Source organism: Protobothrops mucrosquamatus, unplaced genomic scaffold (genome assembly GCF_001527695.2).
Source record: "Protobothrops mucrosquamatus isolate PMUCROS unplaced genomic scaffold, P.Mucros_1.0 scaffold3204, whole genome shotgun sequence".
NCBI classification, from domain to species: Eukaryota; Metazoa; Chordata; class Lepidosauria; order Squamata; family Viperidae; genus Protobothrops; species Protobothrops mucrosquamatus.
The window spans coordinates 37,797-62,424 of NW_015389202.1; the positions used below are offsets into that span (position 1 = coordinate 37,797).

The 24,628-nt window shown below is 44.8% G+C and overlaps 1 protein-coding gene across 2 annotated transcripts in view; it reads left to right on the forward strand.

Moving 5' to 3' along the window:
* LOC107297265 (U1 small nuclear ribonucleoprotein 70 kDa-like) overlaps positions 1-24,628 on the forward strand; it is a 44,976-nt gene that overhangs the window by 18,178 nt on the left and 2,170 nt on the right. For both annotated transcript variants that reach the window (XM_015826628.1, XM_015826627.1), the window contains exons 8-9: positions 3,036-3,137; positions 8,369-8,456. In XM_015826628.1, the coding sequence (XP_015682114.1) occupies positions 3,036-3,137; positions 8,369-8,456 (190 nt within the window). The remainder of the gene's footprint in view (positions 1-3,035; positions 3,138-8,368; positions 8,457-24,628) is intronic.

Genomic DNA, 24,628 nt, shown 5'->3' on the forward strand with positions numbered 1-24,628 from the left:
CAAAATCCATTCAGGAGAAAAATACTTCAAAATCCCTTGCAGCAAAACTTACAGCTAACAACAGCAGAGCAATAGAAGCTAACACGAGACATCAGCCAAATAGAAATTGCCAAACACTCCTTAAGAACACAAAGCCCACATTGCACAAATCCCAGAACTTCAAAGTCACAAAAGCACATAAGAATCCTTCCACTCTCCACCTCCCTCCCTCGTGCCTCACCTCCAGCCATTGCTGCCTTTTTTCATTCCTCTTGGAGGGGGACCCCTCCCCCCACTGCATTTCTTGCCTGTTTGCTGCTGCCAGCACAGGTGGCTGCCACAGCAGTTGTAGATCAGCTCATGGCCAGCCTGCTTGATCATCATCATCATCTCCTCCTCCTCCTCCTTCTTCTGTGCAGCTGACTCCACCTCCTCCCAAGGCTGCTGCTTTTTCTCTCTCTCCCTCTCCTGCCCAAACTGCCTCCTTTTCTAGCTTCTCCTGTCTCCGCCCCCTCCTCCTTTCTCATGGGGGAGGGTGAGCCTGGGGCCTTTGCAGCTCCAGAGGACTCTCTCACTGTAAGTCCTTGCCTGTGCTGGCTCTTTCCCTCCCCCACTACACTTGGCTAGTCAGGGCTACGTACCACCTGCCACTCATTAATGTACCACAAGTGGTACGTGTACCACCGGTTGAAAAGCCCTGTCCTAGAAGGTAAGATTCAGTACAGAGGGAGGTTTCAGGTAAGCATGCTGCAATTCTTTTTTCCTCTGACTGACCTCTTCATTAGAAAAGACCCAGGTTCATCTCCTTTCTACGATAAACTGGAGGTGGATTAGTGACTCTAGTCTACTGGCTACCTTACCTGGAGAGGAGCCATGAGATTGGAAGAGATGATGGTGTGTCATTGTGTCCAACATCAAACTTGACTGACTGATTCTCTGCCTGATGAGTGGCTTCAAAGACCAGAGTGACATCTTTGCTATGAGACACAGTTTGGTGATGACAATTCAGTCAAGTCACATGTTTCAAAATTTCCATTTTTTAATGGAGAAGGGAGGATGGTGTCTATGTGGCAACCGAAAATGAGTAGGAATAATGTCTGCAGCCATGCTCATTTGTAGAGTTGACAGTTGGCAGACAGTTGAGAAATGCATCCCTCATGAAAGCTTGCCTGAGTAAACAAGGTGAAAATGTTTTCAGTGGTAAGACGTTATAGTATTAATTTTCTTAAAGGCTTTTGCTCAAATCTATTAGTTTTCAATATTTTTTGAAGTAATACTTTTTCTGACTGCAAGTCTATACACTAGAATCCATTTCTATGAGAATTGGCACCCCCCTAAGAGGAAATGATGAAGCACATTTCTGCATTATTTCTATGTACAAACATAGGAGAGAAATTCTGTCATATTTTATGTCCCCATGAGTTTATTTTCCTCCAGTATGTATATAACCTTGCAAACCTTATTACTTTTAAAAAATTGTGAGTTTTTAAACCCAACCACAAATATTTCCCTTGCAATTATGTACAAACACTTCTCTTTCTAGTCCCAGATGTTTTAATTAAGCCATTACATTTTAATTTCCTAAAAATATCCCCCATCAAAACAAACAAAGAATTGTTGTGGCCATTTCTCAAGGTTATGAGCAGTTTGGTAGCCAAACATTATTGGCACATTTTCTTAGTTATCTGAAATTGAAAACTTTTTTTTCCTTAAAAAATATTTCTGAAATGCCTGGATTGGAGATTTAATTTTATCTAGTACTTAATTGTGTGGGCTTTTGTCACACTTAAGATTCATTGCCACATATAGCTTCAGTAGGTTTGGGACTGTAGGGCGAGACTCCCAAGGCTTGTGAGGACCCCTGAAAGGATAAAGTGCCTAAGCTCTTAATAAAAGATTTTACCTAGTTTTGGGAAATGGGGTGAGAATGGGGGAATTGGGCAGGGGCTGGCAGGGGTGTGTATCTGAGTGTCCGACTTTTGCTGCTGAGACAGGTAAGGCAGGGAAGGTCGGCTCAGCAGCTAAAATGCAAAACCCCAAATACTGCCCCAGCCGGGGGCGCCCAGGCAGGGGGAAGCTGCGCCTCAGGCCCCAACGCTAGCAGCCCGATGCAGTGAGTTTGAGGAGTTAGAAGTTGCAATGGTTTTGTAAGTAGTTTCTCCAGGTAAATGTTTTTATTTCCTTATTACATATTAGCTGTGCTGGCCCTACCCTTCCTTTAGCAAGTTCCTTCAGAATATTTCCCTTCCCTAAAAATTATCCTAGAGATTTGCAACTGGGTGACAGTGACAACGGTGGTATAGAAGGATAAAGTGGGTTGGATTTCTTAAGGGAGGGGACCAGCCAGTTCTGCTGAGGGTTCTTACTCCATTTTTGGTGCATATTATCTTTTCTTTCCAGTCAAACCTTCCACTACCTCCGTAACATAGAAGAAAATTCCATTTCCCTTTTCAGTTCTCTTTTTCCTTAACCTGTTTTTTAGTTGTTTAACCCCAGGAGCTCTCACTTTTAGCAAGGGATTTGGCCCAGCTTTTTTGGGACTGGCTGGTTAGGGATACTATTGAAGGAACAGTAGATTCTGGCCCACTCTAAAGTGAGCTGGAAGGACTGGATGAAGGAATGGTTTTTACCTAGACTTCTTCCCTCTGGGCAAGTGATGAATGTAATGTGACTGTTTTAACTCCTCAATAATGGGTGGGGGGTTGCATTATGGGATGGAACTGGGCTTGCTTCACAACCTGAAGGTTTTATACCTGTTGTGGCCAGGTTACTCCTGAAATGTGCTTGCTTCCATTATTCTGCAGTAATGTAGATTTCGTTCTGGGCAAGCACTCTACTCAGATTTCCTCATAGAAAACTTGAGGCAAGATTTCCCGAAGCAGGTGTGGAGCAATTCCTTACCTAAGGAATCTTTGGAGCCATAGGAGCTGCCTCTCTGAATCCTTTCCATATGATAAGTCTTTGTGGGAGGGTGGGCTTGTTTATGTACACTGTAGATAATGGCAATTCCATTTGCCCTTCCCTTTCCCCTGGATATTCCTCCTAATCTGTTGCAGCGGCATACAAGCATGCGGATGGGAAAAAAATTGATGGCAGGCGAGTGCTAGTGGATGTAGAGAGAGGACGGACGGTGAAGGGATGGCGCCCACGTAGACTGGGTAAGCATGTGGAAAAGCATCAAGCATAGCTGCTTTAATAATTGGTTCCAAATCCAATCTTTTAAAAAGTTCTGAAAAATGTACTGGAGTACTGTGTGCAGTTCAGCCTCTCATGTTAAGTTGTGCACATCAGCAGCTTCAATGCAATTATATGATGCATTCTAAATAGGCTTTTGTTAAGCTACAGTGTGGGAAAAAAATATTTGATCCCCTGCTGATTTTGTACGTTTTCCCACTGACAAATGATCAGTCTATAATTTTAATGGTAGGTTTATTTTAACAGTGAGAGACAGAATAACAAAAAAATCCAGAAAAACGCATTTCAAAAAAGTTATAAATTGATTTGCATTTTAATGAGTGAAAGAAGTATTTGATCCCCTATCAGCAAGATTTTTTGGCTCCTAGGTGTCTTTTATACAGGTAAGGAGCTGAGATTAGGAGCATTCTCTTAAAGGGAGTGCTCCTAATCTCAGCTTGTTACCTGTATAAAAGACACCTGTCCACAGAAGCAATCAATCAGATTCCAAACTCTCCACCATGGCCAAGACCAAAGAGCTGTCCAAGGATGTCAGGGACAAGATTGTAGACCTACACAAGGCTGGAATGGGCTACAACAGTGGTTCTTAACCTTTTTGAACGAATCGCCCCCTTGAGCCAATGAGGAAGTTGTCATCGCCCCCCTCTCCCAACATAACCTCTCAATCACAACATAGGAAATAATTCTTCAATTTATCCAAACACTTTTTTTGTTTTCTTTAAAATTGTCATCAGGATATATCGATGCAAATAATTTATTTCCAGTCTTTTTCCCATATCTCAACTGTGTGAAAAATTTTGGTGCCACCCGTCACTTTATTCCCAAACTTCGTGATACATGTATTTCATTATTATCTTATTTATTCAAGACACTTAAATGTAATGACCACTGAAAACAAAATTCAATTGCAAGAAAGTGAAATGCCCGAAAAGAAAAATAGTAACATTTAATGATTGAATTACAAGTGAAATTTAAGACGCAAGAAGAAATATAAAAAGGGCACAAGAACAAACCGCAATTCAGGAACTAAGAATTTCAAGACAAAAACTCTGAAACTAAATTAAGATTCGAGGAAAGTATATATAGTCACGCACACTGTAAAAAGGATTAAAAAGACACAAAGAAAATATAATATCGAACTGGAGTGCACGCTAAAAAAGTACAATACAAAGAGACACACAAAATGTTTTACAGAGCACAACAAAAATTTGAAAACGAAGCCGAAAACTCAAACTGGAACGTGAAATCCAATGCAAGCAAATACAACGATAAAAGCTCAGACAATTATTAATGAAAAAATGTATGTACACAAAAAGCAACAAAAAAAAAACATCAATGGCTGCCCTGTGCTTGGTGGGCTGATGCCAATTTCTTGATGTCTGGAACCATTTTTGTTAATCGCATTCTTAAATCACCGTGCTCAGAGATCTTCAACATGTTCCTTGATTTAGAAAGGATCTGTTGGATGGCGCTGAAGCCCCTCTCCACTAAGTAACTGGAAGAAAAGGCTAAAAGAAGCAACTTAACTTCCTCCCACAATATTGGGTAAGTGTTCCTCATTTTCATCCAAAAAGCTTCGTAGCCGTAACTCTGAAAATGTGACTGGGCTTCACAGTCGTATTTCAGATCTGTCAGTGGCTCTTGCAGTTTGGGATGAAGTTGTGCAAAGTCTGCTGTGAAAGGATTTAGCACCCAGGTGGGCACTTCCAGATTTATCAGATCATAGAATCTGGTTTCCATATCTTCTTTTAGTTGCTTCAAGTGGCAGCAAAAAATGTCCAAATCTTCCTTGGAGTTCACGTTCATTACCAAGGCTTGGGAACTGATACAGCTCCTGGTGACTCATTGCTTGCAAGGAGGTCCAATTTGGAAATAAATGAGCAGATTACTCCCTTGGCCTTAAGAAAATTGATTTTATCTCCTTGCAGCTTTACGTTCACTTCATTCAGCTTGTCAAAAACATCAGTGAGATAAGCTACATCCAGACGTCGAAGTTTAAGAGAACTGCTTAGACTTGGGTCAATGGATTCAAGAAATTCGACAACTGTGTCAAAAAGTTCGTGGAATCGCCGCAAACACTTTCCTTTTGAAAGCCACCTTACTTCGGTGTGCAAAAGGAGACGTTCAAACTCCTCGTCATTTTCTTCACAAAGCTTGTGAAAAAGTTGGTGGTTCAAGGCATTCGACTTTATTTTATTCACAGCAGTAATGACGTAACGTAGAGACTCGTGCAAACGGCCACTCAAATTTTTTGAGACAAGGTGCTGTCTATGAACGACCCAATAGACAGTCATAACTCCAGGTACAACCGATTTTAGATGAGCTTGAAATCCGCGATATCGTCCAACCATGGATGCAGCTCCGTCGGTTGCACATGCCACGACGTTTGTCAAAGGGATGTTTTTCTCATTAAAAAACTCTTCAACCTTTTTAAATATCGAAGAACCTTTTGTGTTGTTGGCTAAATTTCGAACAAATAACAGTTCTTCCCCGAGCTCTTCATTTCCATTGATGAAACGGACATAAGCCAATAACAAGGCTTCATTTTCACAAATTGTTGACTCGTCAATCTGCATCACGAATTCTGTATTTTTCAAGGTGTCAATAAGCCTTTCTTTCACATCAGCAGCCATTTCATCAATTCTTTTTGATACGGTGTCATTGCTCAAAGGAATCGATTGCGTGATAGTGCTTGCGCTGGGCCCCAACATGGTGGCAACAATCTGCTGGTAAAATCAGTGTTTCTCCGATAGTGTGAGGTTTGCCACATTTTGCTATCAACAAAGATACTTCATAGGAACAAATGAGCCCCTCGTCGGCGTTGAGTGACGATTTTCCAAATAACTTCCCAACAGTGCTGTGACCCTCAAACTTGGCCTTTAAGGATTGGAAAAACGATGCCGGTTTGTCGGCTTTATCCGAATGAATTCTTACCAAATGGTCTTTCAGTCGGGAAGGCTTCATCGCTTCATTTGAAAATGTTTTCTCACAAAGAAGACAAAACGGAAGCTGTACGTTGGAAGAAGATGGAATGAACCCCAATTTTAGGTATTCCGTCGAATATTGGTGACACTTCCTCTTCTCGGCCATGTTGAGAGGTCCTCGAAATGAAAGGCACTACCTGCAAATTAAATTTTCGACTGCACTGGAACACTAGAAAAACACACGTGGACATCGATAAACCTAGTTTCAATAGTTACGTTGACATTACAGCTGACGTCACGGGACAGCCACTCAGCATGCAATGTTTCGAAAGAAGTGCTCCCCCCTCCATCACTGCCCATTCTGGCCAATGGCGCGCCACTATGGGTAGAGGCTGCTGCGCAATGCACATGAAGATAAGCGATGCGTATTCACATATGTACGGCGTTCTGTACTGAAGCTAGCTGGAGGAACATTTGAAAACACAATTCAATCCACTAATAGCGAGCGATCTGATGTTTTTGTATGACAGATATACAGCGATTCACTGTACGAAAAAGTCTCAAAAGTGTCCCCAAAACTTCTCGCTCCATCGCCCCCATATCACCCCCTTTTCTTTCGTTCGCCCCCGCGTCGCCCCTTTTCGTTCCATCGCCCCCCTGAAAAACAAAATCGCCCCCTGGGGGGCGATATCGCCCAGGTTAAGAACCACTGGGCTACAAGACTATCACCAAGCAGCTTGGTGAGAAGGTGACAACAGTTGGTGCGATTATTCGCAAATGGAAGAAACACAAAATAATTGTCAATCTCCCTCCGTCTGGGGCTCCATGCAAGATCTCACCTCATGGAGTTTCAATGTTCATGGGAACGGTGAGGAATCAGCCCAGAACTACACGGGAGGATCTTGTCAATGATCTCAAGGGAGCTGGAACCATAGTCACCAAGAAAACAATTGGTAACACTACGGCCTGAAGGACTGAAATCCTGCAGCACCCGCAAGGTCCCCCTGCTCAAGAAAGCACATGTACAGGCCCGTCTGAAATTTGCCAATGAACATCTGAATAATTCAGAGGAGAACTGGGTGAAAGTGTTGTGGTCAGATGAGACCAAAATCGAGCTCTTTGGCATCAACTCAACTCGCCGTGTTTAGAGGAGGAGGAATGCTGCCTATGACCCCAAGAACACCATCCCCACCATCAAACATGGAGGTGGAAACATTATGCTTTGGGGGTGTTTTTCTGCTAAGGGGACAGGACAACTTCACCGCATCAAAGGGACGATGGACGGGGCCATGTACCGTGAAATCTTGGGTGAGAACCTTCTTCCCTCAGCCAGGGCATTGAAAATGGGCCGTGGATGGGTATTCCAGCATGCCAAAGACCCAAAACACATGGCCAAGGCAACAAAGGAGTGGCTCAAGAAGAAGCACACTAAGGTCCTGGAGTGGCCTAGCCAGTCTCCAGACCTTAATCCCATAGAAAATCTGGAGGGAGCTGAAGGTTTGAGCTGCCAAATGTCAGCCTTGAAACCTTAATGACTTGGAGTGGAACAAAATCCCTCTTGAGATATGTGCAAACCTGGTAGCCAACTACAAGAAAAGTCTGACCTCTGTGATTGCCAACAAAGGTTTTGCCAAGTCATGTTTTGCGAAGGGGTCAAATACTTCTTTCACTCATTAAAATGCAAATCAATTTATAACTTTTTTGAAATGCGTTTTTCTGGATTTTTTTGTTATTCTGTCACTGTTAAAATAAACCTACCATTAAAATTATAGACTGATTCTTTGTCAGTGGGCACATGTACAAATCAGCAGAGGATCAAATAATTCTTTCCCTCACTTTAATTAAAGGTACTTTGAAGTCACACAACATTAAGCCATAATTTGAACTGGGCTTTGTTGAATAAGTTGTACTACTCTGGGTTTTACTTACCCCAAGGCATGAGTGGGCTGGAACTTCATACTAAGCAAAACCACACTTCATTATGGTTTAGCACTGAATGTGAACCATTGTTAACAAAATACTATTTTCAGTCCTCTTGATTCTTCTGTGTTAAACAGGATTCCCTTTTCTTAACTTCTTCCCGTTTTGCAAGATGAACTTTTCTATTGTATATATAATTCAGATACTTTGTGTAGGTTGAATTTGAACTTCTGATGAGATGTTTTCACAACATGCCTAAAGTAAATTAAACTGAGTAAGAATTCTATCAAATTCCAAAGAGGCCATCTTCCAAAGAGAGAATACAACTTTCACTTTCTTTTCATTTGTAGGTGGCGGTCTCGGTGGTACTCGACGGGGAGGTGCTGATGTAAATATAAGACATTCAGGTCGGGATGACACTTCTCGGTATGATGAACGGTAAGCCAAAATGTATAGGGATAAAGTAGGATGGTGTTTTCTGCCAACATTTCTGATCTTAGACTATTAAACATGTTTCCTTCTGGAAGCAAGAGAAGTAAAAACAGCCAGTTTGGTCTAGTGATTAAGGCACCAAGCTACAGGCCAGGAAACTGCATTCTAGTCCCGCCTTAGGCATGAAAGCTGGCTGGATGACTTTGGGCCAATCACTCTCTCTCAACCCAATCCACCTCACAGGGTTGTTGTGGGAAAAATGGGAGGAGGAAAGAGTATTTGAGTTATTTATAAAAAAATAAATAAAGGCAAGATAAAAAAATTAACTTCACTCTTTCAGAATTTTACATAATTTCAGCTGCATGTCAGATGGTCCAGAAAGTTGATAGAGAATCTTCTCGTATTTAAACTTTGAAGATTCTTAATTGTAGCAGAATGTCTTTTATTTGGTTAAAAAATACATAAACGTTCAGATTGGATAGATAGTATTTGTTAAGGTTCTTAGAAGGGCAGTATCTTTGTGATTTCATTTGAAACTTCCTGATCAGACATGGGCATTTTACACACACACACACACACGGCCATATCTGTCCCTTTGGCTGTCACTATCTTACCCACGTGAGGTCAAGTGGAAATTGGAAATCAAATGTAAATAAGCCATGCACGCAATACAACTGCATTGCTTTTATTTTGAAGGCGAATGTTTTTTTAAAAAATTTATTTATGTGCATGCATGTGTGCTTACGAACCTTCACAGTAATGTGTTGGAGAACGTGTCTGCAAGAGATGTTGAGTTAGCCCTCAAAAATGTCAGCTCCCAATAAAAAAGATCAATATAGAATGTAGAGTTTTTAACAAGACATGGAATTCTGAGTATTTATATTTACTGAAGTCAAAGGTAAAAGCCGTGTACTTAATTTGTGGAGTACAGATTGCTGTGTTTAAGGATTACAGTTTGAATTGCCACTATGTGATTAAACACGCAGAGAAATACAAGAATTTGACTGATGCAGCCCCCCTCACAAAGCCCAACCGTACCTCACCATGGTGGTGGTGAGTGAACAGTATAAGCCTATTATACTGGCCAAAACTGCTCTGGCCTTGAGAAAGACCTGGCAACCTACTCCAGTTTTCCCTGCCAAAAAACTTTATGGATTGACTCAAATATGTGGAAAATATGGTATCAAACACTGAGTCCCCCTGGCTGGGAGGTACCAATAAAGCTACAGGGGTAGAGCAGAGAGACTATCATAGTAGCAGGAACATCCGTGATGTATCTGCTGTTCAGATATTCAAATCAGGAACATGGAACATCAGTGGCTTAAATTTAGGAAAGCTGAACATTGTAAAGAACAAAATGAACAGGCTCAACATTGATATACTAGGCATCAGTGAAGTCCGTTGGACTGGCTGTGGCTTCTTCAACTCTGATGGTCATATCGTATACTACTATGGCAAAGATACCATCAGAAGAGGAGTGGGCTTAATGCTGCATAAAATAGTGGGCAGAACCATAGAAAGTTTTCAAACACTTCTAGAGAGAAGTTCCCTGAAGATGGGCTCCAGCACGAGTCTAAAAGCTTGGAAGACAAAACCTCTGGTCCCAGTGACTGACCCAGATTGTATCCTGCAACATTATCCTAGGACATGTATATTCGCCTACATTCGTGAGTTTTCAAACAGTCGGTGATAGGAAAATGGCAATAAGTATCAACGGAAAGCCTTGCAACATGACAGTTCTGCAAGTTTAGGTTCCCACTGTGGGCTCAACAGTAGAGAATTTCAAAGAATTCTACACTGAAATTCAGGGAACTCTGAAACAAACACCAAAGAAAGACATTATCTATATTATTGGAGATTTCAATGCAAAAGTAGGAGAAATGGAAAAAACAGGGAAGTTTGGCCTTGGTGAACAAAATGAGGCAGGAGAACATCTGATTCAGCTATGCCACAAACAGCAGCTAAGCATAATGAACACATGGTTTGAACAACCCAAGCAGTGACTATACACTTGGATTTCACCAAATGGAGAATATCGAAACCAAATTGACTACATATTATGCCAAAAGAAACGGAAAAGTTCCATCCTCGCTGTGGCAATGTTCCCTGGTACAGATTGTGGGTCAGACCATGAACTGTTAGCTGCCAAGATAAAGTTCAGGTGCTGTAGTGTCAAATGACCACCCATGATTCAGAAATTCGATGTTGAGAAGATTGCCCCGGCATATGCAGTTGAAGTTAAAAGATTTGAACTGCTCAACATCACAGAAAGACAACCAGATGAGCTATGGGAGGAAATAAAAACAACTGTCACTGAAGTAGCCCAAGAACATATTACATAAAAGAAACCAGTGAAATTGGCCAGATGGATATCAGAAGCTACAATAGAGACTGCAGAAGAGAGAAGGAAAGCAAAAGCCATTGATGACAGGGAAGAAGTGCAAAGACTAAATGCAAAGTTCCAAAGAGAGGCAAGAAAAAATAAAAGTACTGGGCTGATGAGAAATGTAAGAAACTGGAGGAAGCAGCCATGAGACAACAGAGAGTTTCACTAATGTCAAGGAGGCTCGAAACCCCTTTATGGCAAGAAAGGCTATGGTCAGAGGACGTGATGGGCAGGAATTGCATGACCAACAAGCAATCAGAGAAAGATGGCAGGAATATGCAGAACAACTTTACACAAACAAAAAACAAGGCCAAGCTGTAAGAGGAGAAGCTGACCTACCAGAAATGGAACCAGATATCCTGGAGGAGGAAGTAGTGTGGGCACTCAACCATTTGCCTAACCACAAAGCCCCAGGAGTTGATGGAATTCCTGCAGAGTTGCTGAGACCACTGCCAACAAAAGCACTGACAGTGCTTTGCCAAAGTGTATGGAAGTCTGGTCAGTAGCCAAAAGAATGAAAAAGGTCAATATTTATCCCAATACCAAAGAAAGGTGATATGAAAGACTTTTCCAACCACCGAACCATAGCCTTGATACCACACGTGAGTAAAATTCTCTTGGAGATAATCCACCAATGTTTGAATCCAACCTCCAACAGAGAACTGCCTGATGTACAAGCAGGATCACATTGCCAATCTATGTTGGATGATGGAAAAAGCAAATGAATACCCAAAAGACCTCTCTACATGTGCTTCATTGACTACACGAAAGCCTTTGACTGTGCTGACCATGACAAGCTCTGGAATTGCCTAAAAGAACTGGGAATATCACCACACCACATCCAGTTCATTCAGTCATATGGAGACAAAATGATTCAGAATTGGAAAAGGCACTCAGCAAGGTTGTCACCTATACCAGGGCTTTTCAACCTTTTCACCCATTGTACCACTTTTAGGATATGGCAACATCCGAGTACCACCAGTCGCCTAGCAAGGTGTCAAAAACTTGATGACCCCCCCAAAAAAGGAAAAAGGTGATGAAGTCCAGGTAATCCTTAACTTACAACAATTCGCTTAGTGACTGTTCGAAGTTACAATGGCACTGAAAAAAGTGCCCCCCAAGCCACAGCCGAGCAAGACACCTACCTGCCCACCCAGCGGTGCTCTTCCTCCTGTCCGAGGTTTTCATTGTTGTGAGCATTTCTGTTGAGGATTGGCAGCGGGGATGGGGTGGGGGTGTTTGGTTTTTATTCCCCCCATCTGCTGGGTGGTTGCAGCAGGTTTTGGTCACTTTACATGACCCTGGGACACTGTGACCATCATAAATATGAATCAGTTGCCAAGCATCTGAATGTAAATCACAAGACCCTGGAGGGGCTGCAACATTCCAGCTGATCGGCGCTTCTTCTGGGCTCAGCAGAAGCACCAGGATCAGTGCCGAGCTCCAGCTGGAGCCTGGCACTGATCCTGGCACTTCCACTTAGCCCTGACAGCCCTGCAGCTCCAGCCATCTCTCACTCAGGCTTGTGCGGTGCTGCCACCGGTTCAGCTCATTCCCCTCCCCCGCTACCACTTTTCTAGGATGGTCGCGTACCACCTGCCAGGTGCCAATGTACCACAGGTGGTACCTGTACCACTGGTTGAAAAGCCCTGACCTATACTATTCAACTTGTACACAGAAATAGTTCAGAGAAATGCACATTTGGAGGAATCTACCATTGGGGTTAAAATCGGAGGTAGGAATATCAACAACCTCCAATATGCAGATGATGCAACATTGCTCACAGAAAGCAAGGAGGATCTGGAGTGGTTAATCCTGAGAGTCAAAGATGAAAGTAAAAAATTTGGACTGCACTTTAACATCAAGAAAACAAAGATAATCACAACTGCAGAGAACACACAGGTCAGAATGCAGATCAACAATGAGACCATTGAGAAACAGTAAAGGAACTCATCTTCCTGGGCTCTAAAATTGACCAACATGGTGACTGGAGCCCTGAGATAAGAAGGTGTATAGCACTTGGAAGAACTGCAATGTCTGGGATGAATAACATCTGGAAGAGTAAAGACATCAGCCTTGCAACCAAATGTAGATTAGTTAACTCAATAATTTTTCAAAATGCTACTTAGGGCTGCGAAACCTGGATTCTGAAAATTGCAGATAGGAGAAGGGTGGATGCCTTTGAAATGTGGTGCTAGAGGCGACTATTATGCATCCCATGGACTGCAAAAAATAACAAAGAAGTCCTACACCAAACCTCACCAAAAATATCACTTGAAGCCAAGATCGCCAAACAGAGGCTGTCACACTTTGGTCATGTCATGAGAGCTGACTCACTTGAAAAGTCAGTCATGCTGGGAGTGATCAGCAGAAAAAGGAGAAGGGGCCACCCTAGTACCCACTGGCTGGAGACTATAAAAGGATGACAGCAGGATGACCATGGCGGCTCTGAAGGAGGCTGTGCGAGACAGAGGGGCATGGAGAGTGTTGATCCATAGAGTGCCCAAGGGTCGGACATGACTGAATGGCTGATGACAACTGATGCAGAGCGAGCACGGGCATCTGATGCTTTGCTAGCTAAGCTGCAAAACCAACAAGGACTTTTTAACCAAGCTTCACACATCCAGTGAATCCAGTGATGGAGCAATCAAGACCAGTTATGGGATATCCCACAAAATCACAAAAAACAGTAAGCCATTTTCTGATGGGGAGTTTATGCTCATGTCAGCCCTAAAATTGACACTGATCTTATTTCCCGTTTCTCTGGTCCTCATTTACTGTTCTTAAATAGTCTTTTGAAGACTTTCTAAACAGTTATTTGATATTGCCCCCTCCCTTCTATTTGAGAGGTTTCAGACTTTGGCCCTGAAGATGTACCAACAATTGAAATGACCTGAAATGTACTATAATAATAATAATAATAATAGTAGTAGTAGTAGTAGTAGTAGTAGTAGTAGTAAAGTTGGAAGGGACCTTGGAGGTCATCGAGTCCAACCCCCTGCTCAGGCAGGAAACCCTATACCATTTCGGACAAATGGCTGTCCAGTCTCTTCTTAAAAACTTCCAGTGTTGGCGCATTCACCGCTTCTGGAGGCAGGTTGTTCCACTGGTTAATTGTTCTAACCGTCAGGAAGTTTCTCCTTACTTCTAGGTTGCTTCTCTCTTTGGTTAGCTTCCACCCATTGCTCCTTGTCCTGCCTTCGGGTGCTTTGGAAAATAGCTTGACTCCCTCTTCTTTGTGGCAGCCCCTGAGATATTGGAACACTGCTATCATGTCCCCCCTTGTCCTTCTCTTTGTTAAACTAGACATACCCAATTCCAGCAACCGTTCCTTATATGTTTTAGTCTCCAGTCCCCTAATCATCTTTGTTGCTCTTCTCTGTACTCTTTCTAGAGTCTCAACATCTTTTTTACATCCAGGTGACCAAAACTGGATGCAGTATTCCAAGTGTGGCCTTACCAAGGCATTGTAAAGTGGTATTAATACTTCACGTGATCTTGATTCTATTCCTCTGTTAATGCAGCCTAGCACTGTGTTGGCCTTTTTGGCAGCTGCAGCACACTGCTGGCTCATATTTAGGTGATTGTCCACTAGGACTCCGAGATCCCTCCCACAGTTACTACTATTGAGCAAGGTACCCCCTATACTATACCTGTACATTTGATTTTTCTTGCCTAAATGTAGAACCTTGCTTTTCTCCAGCATGATGACAGAAGAATCCACCAATGGGTTATTTCAGTCCTCCTGCCCAATCAGACTAAGTTGTCAAGCCCCCTGCTTGACTGGGACCTCCCAGTTTCATCTTAGTCTTTTGCCCATGAGGACGTGATAACTTGACTCTCAGGCAGGTTAGACTATAGAAACTGTTATACCCATTAGTGGATTCTTCAAATCAGAAATTTGGAGGCTTCTAGTCTCTGATTATTCTCCTACAGGGGATTCTGTCCCTTAATTCCCTTTCACAGCGGGGGGGGGGAATAAAGGAGTATTTTCTCCCGTGTTATTGGGGGGGGGGATTGGTCTGTTTCCTCCATACAGCTCAGCAGCCAGCTGAGTCTCATCCTCAGGCCCCTTTTTCTAGTTGCCGGGGGGGTGGATTCCATCGTTCCACAGCTCAGCATTCAGCTGAGTCTCCTTCCCGGTCCCCTCCAGAGGGCCTGAGCGCACGGAGTTTCACTCCGTCGTCGTTCTCACTCTCGCGGCTGCAATTTTGAGGCCACTCGGCCTTCTGCTTTCCCCTGGCCTCCGTCGACACTTCCCTTCTCACGGTCGCCATCTTGAGGCCATTCGGCCTGCAAACTTTTGCCGAAGCCTCCTGCGGCCCAGCGAAAGGGCTGAATTGACGAATTGTGAGTGCTGGGGGGGAGAAAAGGCAATCTCAATCCTCCTCTCACCGATTGCTTTTCCGACGGAGGCCCTGCTAGGGCACCGTTAGCACCGTCGCGCCTAATAAGTATTAGGCGCGAATCAACCAGTCTTCTCTCCGTTCTTAAAGGACAATTTAATTTACCGTAGGACCTTCATAATCAAACCAGGCCTCGATCGCCAAACCCTCACCTCCCACCTCCCCCCACCCCCCAGAATTGGGAACGTCTGCCATTTTGCGAGGCATTAGTATTCCACAGTGAATATTCTAGAACTGCCTCACAATTGCGGACCCCATTTTGTGAGCTCGGGCCACACCCAGAGGCATCTTATTGTTAGGTTATAGTACCCATTCCTAAGCATAAACAACATGAAGTTGGTCTCCCTTTTAGTCATCTGCATTCTACTGTATGATCTGACCTAATTCAAATAGTGAAAATTACAGCAAGATCAGTGGATACTTTAACACCTTTGCTGACAACAGGATCTTTCGGCCCTGCTTGCCTAAAGCCCCTTTACATTTGTCTCTGCCACTCTGCATCTAGTGGTTGCTTACCAGGACCTGACCATCGCCACTATTGTGAGACGCGTGTGATTTCGCCACCACTTTGACCACAGGACTGGGCATACGGATTGTCCTTTGCCTTGGTGGCGAGCGCCTTGAAGCGCCCAGCGTGAGTACGGCTTAGCCAGTGGGCCGGTTCACACTAATCCACGTGCAGTCAGTCCCCCCACAGGGGGTAAGTGACGTCTCTTGCAGAGTGAGTCAGTTCCAGAGTCTCATCTGGAACGCCTCTCGTCCTACCATGGCAGACTTCACTGAGCCAAACCCTTTGGACGCGGACAAGCAATCCAGCCACACAGAACCTGCTCCAGAGGTGACTAGAAGGAAGGCCAAATCCAAATCCAAGTATGGCAGGAAGGCAAGTAAGGCAAGCGACAAGCAGGCCGATCGCACGCACCGAGCCCTAGAGAAGCAATTGTCCCGGGCCCAATGCTTATCAGCCGGGGAAGGACAGGCGTCTCCGCTCCCCCAACCTGCGGCTCCTGAGACAGGAGCACAGCAGCCTGCTTCGTCAAGGGCGTGGTCACCAGAGCGTGAGTATCAGCAGGTCTCTGTTCAGACCTTTGGTCAGGGAGATCCACCCCTCTTTGGGGAGGACCTCGAGCTGCCAGGCCCCTCCACGGCACCTACAGCAACTTTCACGCCAACTGCAGCGGGGCTTCGGCCTCCACATGAGACCTCATTTACCGACCAGCTGCAGTCCTTAATATCGCAGGTGGTCCTCCAAGCCATGGCCTCATCGGGTCATCATCAAACGCCTGCCATGCCGAGGTCCTTGTCAGCGCCCTCCACCTCATCACAACCCATACTTGACCGTTCCGGATTGGTATCACCATCTCACTGACCTGAGTCCGATTCCTCCAGCGCTTCGGATTATGACGGTGCTGCAGACCGATGGTCGGACTGCGAGGAGCCTCCACAAGACTCCCAGCCAATGGCGGAGCTATTTAATGCTTCTCTTTTTCCTTCCTTACTACGCAGGGCTTGCGCAGAGGGTAAGATCACCTCCGACCCGGTTCCCACCCCAGAGGCTTCCACTGGACAGGACACGAATCCCCTGTTCTCCGAACCGGTAATTCGACGTCTGCAAATTCCCTGTCCCCCCTTATTCCTGAAAAATATTCAGGGACAATGGGAATCCCCGGCAGCTCAGCCATCCCAAGGAGCGGCTGAACGTAAAATTGTTGACATGGTTCAAAACTTGTCAGACTTATTGGAGGTGCCCAAAGTGGATGAATCCCTAGCTCCGCTTTTCTCAACAGCCAGTCTACCAGCAGATGTATCTGACGCCCTTAAGGCGGAGGATAAAAAATCTGAACTAGCATTACGCAAAGTTCACCAAGCATCTGCATGGGCTGCGAAGGCAGCAACCTCCACCTCATTCTTCGCCAGAATTTCCCTTACCTGGCTTAGACAACTACAAGACAGAATTCCTCTGGAGGAGGTCAGTCCACCAGGACCTGACCAAACTCATAGTGACCTCTGAGTATATGGCAGATGTCTCCCTATACTCCGCCAAACACTCGGCCCGGGCAATGGCTTCCAGCGTAGTCGCTCGGAGACTGCTTTGGCTTAAAAATTGGAGGGCCGAAAGCAAACACAAGTGGTGGGCGGCCACTGCCCCTTTCAAGGGAGGCAGATTATTTGGGGAGGCATTAACTCCATACCTCATAGAAAACAAACAGAAACAGAAGGTCATCTCTCATTTGACACGGAGAGCTAACAGACGCTTCCTCCCCTATGGTCGCCGTCAGTCCTTTCGGACTGGTGCTTCGGCAGAGACGGGACAATCATACCGGCCTTCAGCTCCCAAGACAGAACATCCATTTAACAAGACAAATTATAGGGACCGGTCTCGGTACCAGGCCCAGAGCAAGTCTTCGTTTCGTGGCAGAGGGGGCCGTCCCTACTGTCGCACCAAGTGACTTAGGGGGGACCCCTCCCATTGGCGGCAGACTCACTCTTTTCTTCCGCCAGTGGGAAAACACGACCACAGACTCCTGGGTTCTGCGCACCATAAGAGAAGGCCTGTCCCTGGAGTTCAAATCCACTCCCATAAACCATTTCATCTCTTGTCCAACCCTGAGAAACTCAACAAAAAGAGGGCTCATGGAGGACGCCATTCGTCATTTAGTAAACATCAAGGCCATAGAGGAGGTCCCCTTGAACCAGGTGGGACAGGGGTATTACTCCATCCTATTTGTAGTTCCCAAATCATCAGGGGGATGGAGGGCAATCCTCGACCTCAAGGGTCTGAACCTCCATCTCCAGTACCGGAAGTTCAATATGCAGACGCTCCATTCCATTCTGGGCAGTGTCAGGCGAGGCGATCTCATGACCTCAATAGATCTCACAGAGGCATATCTGCACATTCCCATCCTCCCGGAGCATCGCAAATTTCTGCGGTTTTGTCACCTCAACCGCCACTTCCAGTACAGGGCCCTACCATTCGGTCTTTCCTCCACCCCCAGGGTCTTCACCAAGATCCTGGCGGTGTTGGCAGCACACTTGAGATTGGTCCCGGTGCGTGTCCAGTGCTACCTGGACGACATACTGATCCAATCAAATTCTGTCACGGCCGCCCAGTCGGATCTGGCCCTTACTATCAGGATTCTCCAGAACCACGGGTTCTTGATAAATTTCAAAAAGAGCCAAACGTCTCCCTCAACCCGCCTGTTACACCTGGGCGCGGTGATAGACACGGACTCTTGTCATGTCTTTCTGTCAGAGGAACGACGCATGAGCATCCGAGACCTGGTCCTCAGGATACGCAGGAACAGGGTAGTGGCACTAGCTCTCCTTTCCCAACTACTGGGGAAGTTCATATCGTGCATAGCGATAGTGCCGTGGGCCAGACTACATGCCCGGACCCTCCAATGGCTCCTGCTCCCGTACCAGAGACGGCACACCAGTTCCTCCAACCAGTTGGTACGGGTCCCACGACAGGTGCTCCTTTCTCTCGACTGGTGGACGTCTTCGGCCGTGCGCAAGGGGACTCTTTTCAAGGAGCCTCACCGTATCCTTGTGACCACGGACGCAAGTCTCTTCAGCTGGGGTGCGCACCTCCAAACTCAGATGGCTCAGGGACAATGGTCACAGTCAGACCTGAGTCACAACATAAATTGGTTGGAGCTCAGGGCGATCCATCTGGCTCCAAAGCACTTCCAAACCGTGGTCAGGGGCAAACGTGCTGGTCCTAACGGACGTGGCTGCAAAAGCTCACGTGAATCGGCAAGGGGGCACTCGATCCAGGTCCCTCATGACGGAGGCTCGGGCGTTGGGCTCCTGGGCAGAGAACAACCTGCTTTCCATCAGGGCCAAGCATATCTCGGGAGAGGCGAACCGGCAGGCGGACTTCCTCAGCAGGTCAATAGTGGACCATTCGGAGTGGCGTCTACACCCGGATCTCTTCAAGGAGATCACAGACAGGTTTGGCCATCCGATCTTGGACCTGTTTGCCTCGCCGGAGAACACCCGGCTCCCCAGGTTCTTTTCACGCTTCCCCTCTTGGGGGGCGGAGGGGACGGATGCACTACGCAGCCCAAGGCCGCAGGGGCTTCTGTACGCTTTTCCCCCGCTACCTCTGCTTCCAGCGGTTATCAGGAAGATCCTGGAGGAACAGGCAGAGTTAATCTTTATTGCACCTCACTGGCCCAGGAGGCCGTGGTTCGTAGATCTAGTGAGCCTCTCCACCTCAGCTCCGTGGCGGATTCCCGACAGTCGCGTACGGTTATCGCAGGGGGATCTACAACATCCGGACCCCCAATGGCTCCAGTTGGCCGCCTGGCACTTGAACGCCGTACTCTGACCCAGGAGTCATATTCGTCAGGTGTGATTGACATGATCCAGGCTGCCAGGAGACCGGCGACTAACCGCATTTACGATCATACTTGGCGGAACTTCTGCCATTGATGCGACAGGAATCACTTGGCTCTATCCAAGGTAACCATCCCAAGGGTCTTAGAATACTTGTTGGAGGGCGTCAACAAGGGGTTGTCGCCAAACACCATTCGTAGACAGGTAGCGGCTCTTTCCACGGTTCTTTCCTGGGACTCATCAGAGTCCTTGTCTCAGCACCCTATGGTCCGCTCCTTTCTTAAAGGAGTTACCAACAGCAGACCGCCTGTGGTCCACAGGTATCCCTCCTGGGAGCTGCTCCGGGTTCTGCAGGCCCTAACTTCCTCGCCCTTTGAACCCCTTAGGTCCTGCTCCTTGCGGTATCTGTCACTTAAGGTCTCCTTCCTGATAGCCATTACCTTTGCCAGGCGTATCTCGGAACTGGCTGCCTTATCTATCAGGAAGGACCTGTGCACGTTTCACGAGGACAGGGTTGTTCTTAGATTAGATCCCTCATTTATCCCTAAGATCAACACTGTGTTTCATAGATCACAGGAGGTTATTCTCCCAGATTTTTGTCCCCGCCCGTCACATGACTTGGAATGGCAATGGCACACGTTGGACGTACGACGAGCCTTGCGCTGTTACATCAAACGCACGGCGGCCTTCCGTAAGTCTGAAGCCGTTTGTATCCTTTCAGCCTTCATCCATGGGGCGAAAGGTGTCCGCCTCAACCATTGGCAGGTGGATCAGGGCATGCATAGCAGGTGCCTACGGGTCACTTGCCTTGCCTGTTCCTAGTCATGTGACGGCACACTCCACCCGCAGTGCTGCCACATCTGCGGCGTGGGCAACTCAAGCATCCATAGAGGACATTTGCAAGGCGGCGACATGGTCTTCGCCTTCTCCTTTCATTAGGCATTACCGTTTGGACAAATTTGCCTCGGCTGAGGCCTCCTTCGGTAGGCGAATACTCCAACAGGTGGTGCAGGCATCAGGATCACAGGCCCCAACTGACTCCCTCCCGTAGGGACAGCAGGAGCTTTGGTGGATTCTTCTGTCATCATGCTGGAGAAGGAGCGTTGGCTTACCTGAACGCCTCTTCTCAGCATGATGAAGAAGAATCCACGCCCTCCCCTCTAGAGATCAGTTAGGTCCGTGCTAGGGGGTTGTATTTTTTTTTTTGCACTTTTTCTGAGAGTCATCACGTCGAACTGTTGTCATTGGCTACGCCGTCGATGAAACTGGGAGGTCCCAGTCAAGCAGGGGGCGTGACAACTTGACAACTTAGTCTGATTGGGCAGGAGGACTGAAATAACCCATTGGTGGATTCTTCTTCATCATGCTGAGAAGAGGCGTTCAGGTAAGCCAACGCTCCTTTTCACCATTGAATTTCATTTTGTTAGATAGCGCCCAGTGTTCAAGTCTGTCCAGATCCTTCTGTATCTTAAGCCTGTCTTCTGGAGTGTTGGCTATTCCTGCCAGCTTGGTGTCATCTGCAAATTTGATGAGTTATGAAAGAGTGTTTGATGGACTCTACAGCGCTAATATGTCCCAAGGAAAAAGAGGCATTTGAGAGAGTGCCCCTCTCCAGACAAAACTGTACAGGACATCACCAGAAATCTGGAGCTTCAGCTGCAAAACAAAGCAGAGAATTTTGACTTTTTCTCCTTGGCTTTGAATGACAGCTGCAATGTCCATGACAGAGCCAGTTACTCATCTTTGTATGTGGGATCCACGACACAGCCCAGTTACTCATCTTGGTACATGGGATAATGAAGGACTTTAAGATTATGGAGGAGCTGGCAGCAATGCAGTCAATGAAAGGGACAACAACGGAGTGATTTGTTCACAGTGGTAAATGCATGCTTGGACAAGCTGGCAAGTGTTACAATGGATGGTTGTCCAAATCTGATGGGGAAAGATGTCGGACTTTTGAAGTGGATGCAGGATAAAGTGACTGAAATGAACCCTGAACAGAAACTGGTATTTTTACATTGTATTTATACATCAGGAGGTGTTGAGTAAGTCAGTGCTAAAAATTAACCATGTTATTTTTTTAAAAAAACAAGTTTTATTGGTTTTTTAATCTTTACATCAAAGTGCTTAAGAAACAACATGGTAGGGGAATCAATCATCCAAAAACAAAATCATACATATATAACTCAGGTTAATTCATCAAAAGTTCCCTCTCTATTTCCCTCGTATAATATAACATATTCAAATTAATACATTTCTAAATAGGATTCAATCAATCAAAGCAGTCATTAATAACATTTCATCTATAAAGATCCAAATCCTGTTTTGAGCTTTACTAATTTACTATTACCATATTCCAATTTAGCCTTAAATAAACATATTATTAACACTTCGGGTATCCCTCGTTTCCCTTTTTTTCCTGACGCAATAGTTATATCTGAGAAGCATATATTATTCCAACAATAACATTCTTATAATTTCCAGATATAATCTATTTCTTAATCTAATAAGTCATTTATTAATACCGTTTCTTCTCTTGTCACATATCCCTCTTGTTCTTCTTCCATTCGGAAATAGTTATCCTACCTAAGTAAAAATATTATTCCAAAAAATACATGTCTACTCTATTCTAAATATATATTCTATCAATCAATCTATATCTATAAGAAATCTTTTTAACCCATTAGGTAGAGTTTAAATCCCCTCCAGATAGTTATCATATCTAAGACAAACATATTATTACAGAAGGTATCTTCTTATTGGATTCACATACTCCATTAAGTATTAAATCAATCAGGGTCTCTTCAGCCATTTTAATCCATTAAGTGAAATTTCAAGTCACATTTTAAATCTAATTCTGGCTTTCTTTCTGTGCCAAACCGGTTTCCATAGTAAAGCATCTGTATCATTAAATCTCAGTATTTGAATAGGGGTATTTATCGGCAGTTCAGTCTGGTCAAAGTTCTCTTCCCCTTTTTCCAGTATCATCTGAGTAGTATAATCAGTTATATTCCATGTTGTAATTACTAGTTGATTATCCACATTGTCACAGTTTTCAGTAACTTGTGTCTGGATATCAATTCCTGTTATTTTTGGCACTGCAGATATCTCAATTAAAGTCATTCTTTGATCATCAAGGTTCTCCATAGATTGTATATGGGATTGTATAATATCCTCTTCTATGTTAATTGCTTCCTTTTCTGTTGTTTCTTGACTTGTGGCGTAATCAATTGAAGTCTGAAAGTCAGTTTGAGGTTTTGAGGCAAGAGTTTTTCTAAAGTTGATTTGCTCAGTGGATTCCATGATCTGTCCTTCTCTATTGTTCCTTGGCCTATAGATTGATCCGTTAAAATTTGAGATTCAATTTGTGGTTCTGAAATTTCATCTTTAATTTTTCTCCAAGATTTCATGTACTCCGTAGCTTCCAAAATTTTTTCCAATATAAGCTCATAATCAAGCTGTGGGTAAACTTCCTCCATTTCAATGGTGAAATAGTCTTTTAATCTTTTGGTGGAGGCTGTATTTACTAAAAGTCAACAAGTATCCACCTCCACAATTTCCCTTTTATTATCATTTGAAGGTCAAATCCATCTTCAAACACCAGGAGGAAATACAGTTGCAGTAACAATTTTCACCACAAGATGACTGTAGGATCCTTTTTTTTCCACGTTAATAAAATTTTATCTCATTAGGAAAATAGAGAATAAAAAAGGCAGGTATCTCCAGCATCATAAGTAAAGTAATAATAATGTTCTGTAATAGGAATTTTTCCAGGACCCCTAGGTATCCAAAAAATTAAATAGTCAGTAAAAGTTAGCTATTTTATTTCTTTTGTTTCCAGAGCTATTTTTCCCAAGTAAACAGATGCCGCTCTCTTAAAGCAGGGAAGTAGTTCAAAAGCTTTTTACAGGAAAGATAGGGCAGAGAGAGGGAAGGAAAGGTCTCACCCGGATCCTCCACGGTGGTTCTTTATCGCTTAGCTGTTCTTCTGACTTTCGGCTGGAGCGGCAAGGTGATTGGCCATTTTACTGGCCGATCTTTTCTTCGTCGGCCCTAAGGAGCTGGCTTGGACCGCGGAAGGAGCTGCCGCCCTTCCGCAGTCAGACGAGGAGCCTCCTCGACGGTAGTCACCCCTCCAAGGCGACTTTTTTACCCTATTGAGGGTCTACCGGCGGAGGGAAACCCGCCGGCGAAGAGAGAAGTCTCTGCACATGACCGCCTGCGCCACAACCCGGAACCGGAAGCCAAAATTAACCATGTTATTGATGTTGTTAACTAAAATAGTTAACTTCATCAGGGCAAGAGCATTGAACCACAGCACTTTTGGAGGAGCATGAGACTGATCATAGTAACATAGGCTACCACATAGCTGTCAGCTGGTTCGGCCTGGGCAAAGTGCTTAAAAGAGTATGGGACCTGAGAGCAGAGATTCAAAAGTTCTGTGAGAAGAAAGGGAATGACATCCCAGAGCTCTTGGATGCAGACTGAATGGCAGATTTTGGATTTGCTATTGATGTGACTGCACCAATGAATGAACTAAATACCAAACTGCAATGCAAGGACCTTTTTGTACATGAAATGTACAAGCTTGGTGAAGGCTTTCATGAGAAAGTTGCACTTTCTTTGAAGCCAAATGGAGGACAACATTCTCACCCACTTGCCAACACTAAAAGAAGTCACACCATCAGCTGATCACCACCTCAGGTACTCATCCATGTTAGGTGCACTACATGGTGAGTTTTCAAGGCAATTTTAAGACTTCAAAACAGTTGAGAATGAAATGCACATTTTTTTTTCTTTTACCTGCAGTGTGGATAACACACCCAGCGATGTTCAGCTTGAACTCATTTGAGATTTGAGATTTTGAGATTTTATTAAATTTATACCCCGCCCTTCTCCCGGAGGACTCAGGGCGGCTTACAGCCAGTTTAAAACAGTGATACAATACAAAATTTAAAAAGATTAAAAATAACTATTTAAATTTGGCCGCTTCTACTAAAAATTTAATTTAAAACCCCTTTAAAATACCCCTAGGCCAGTCCTGC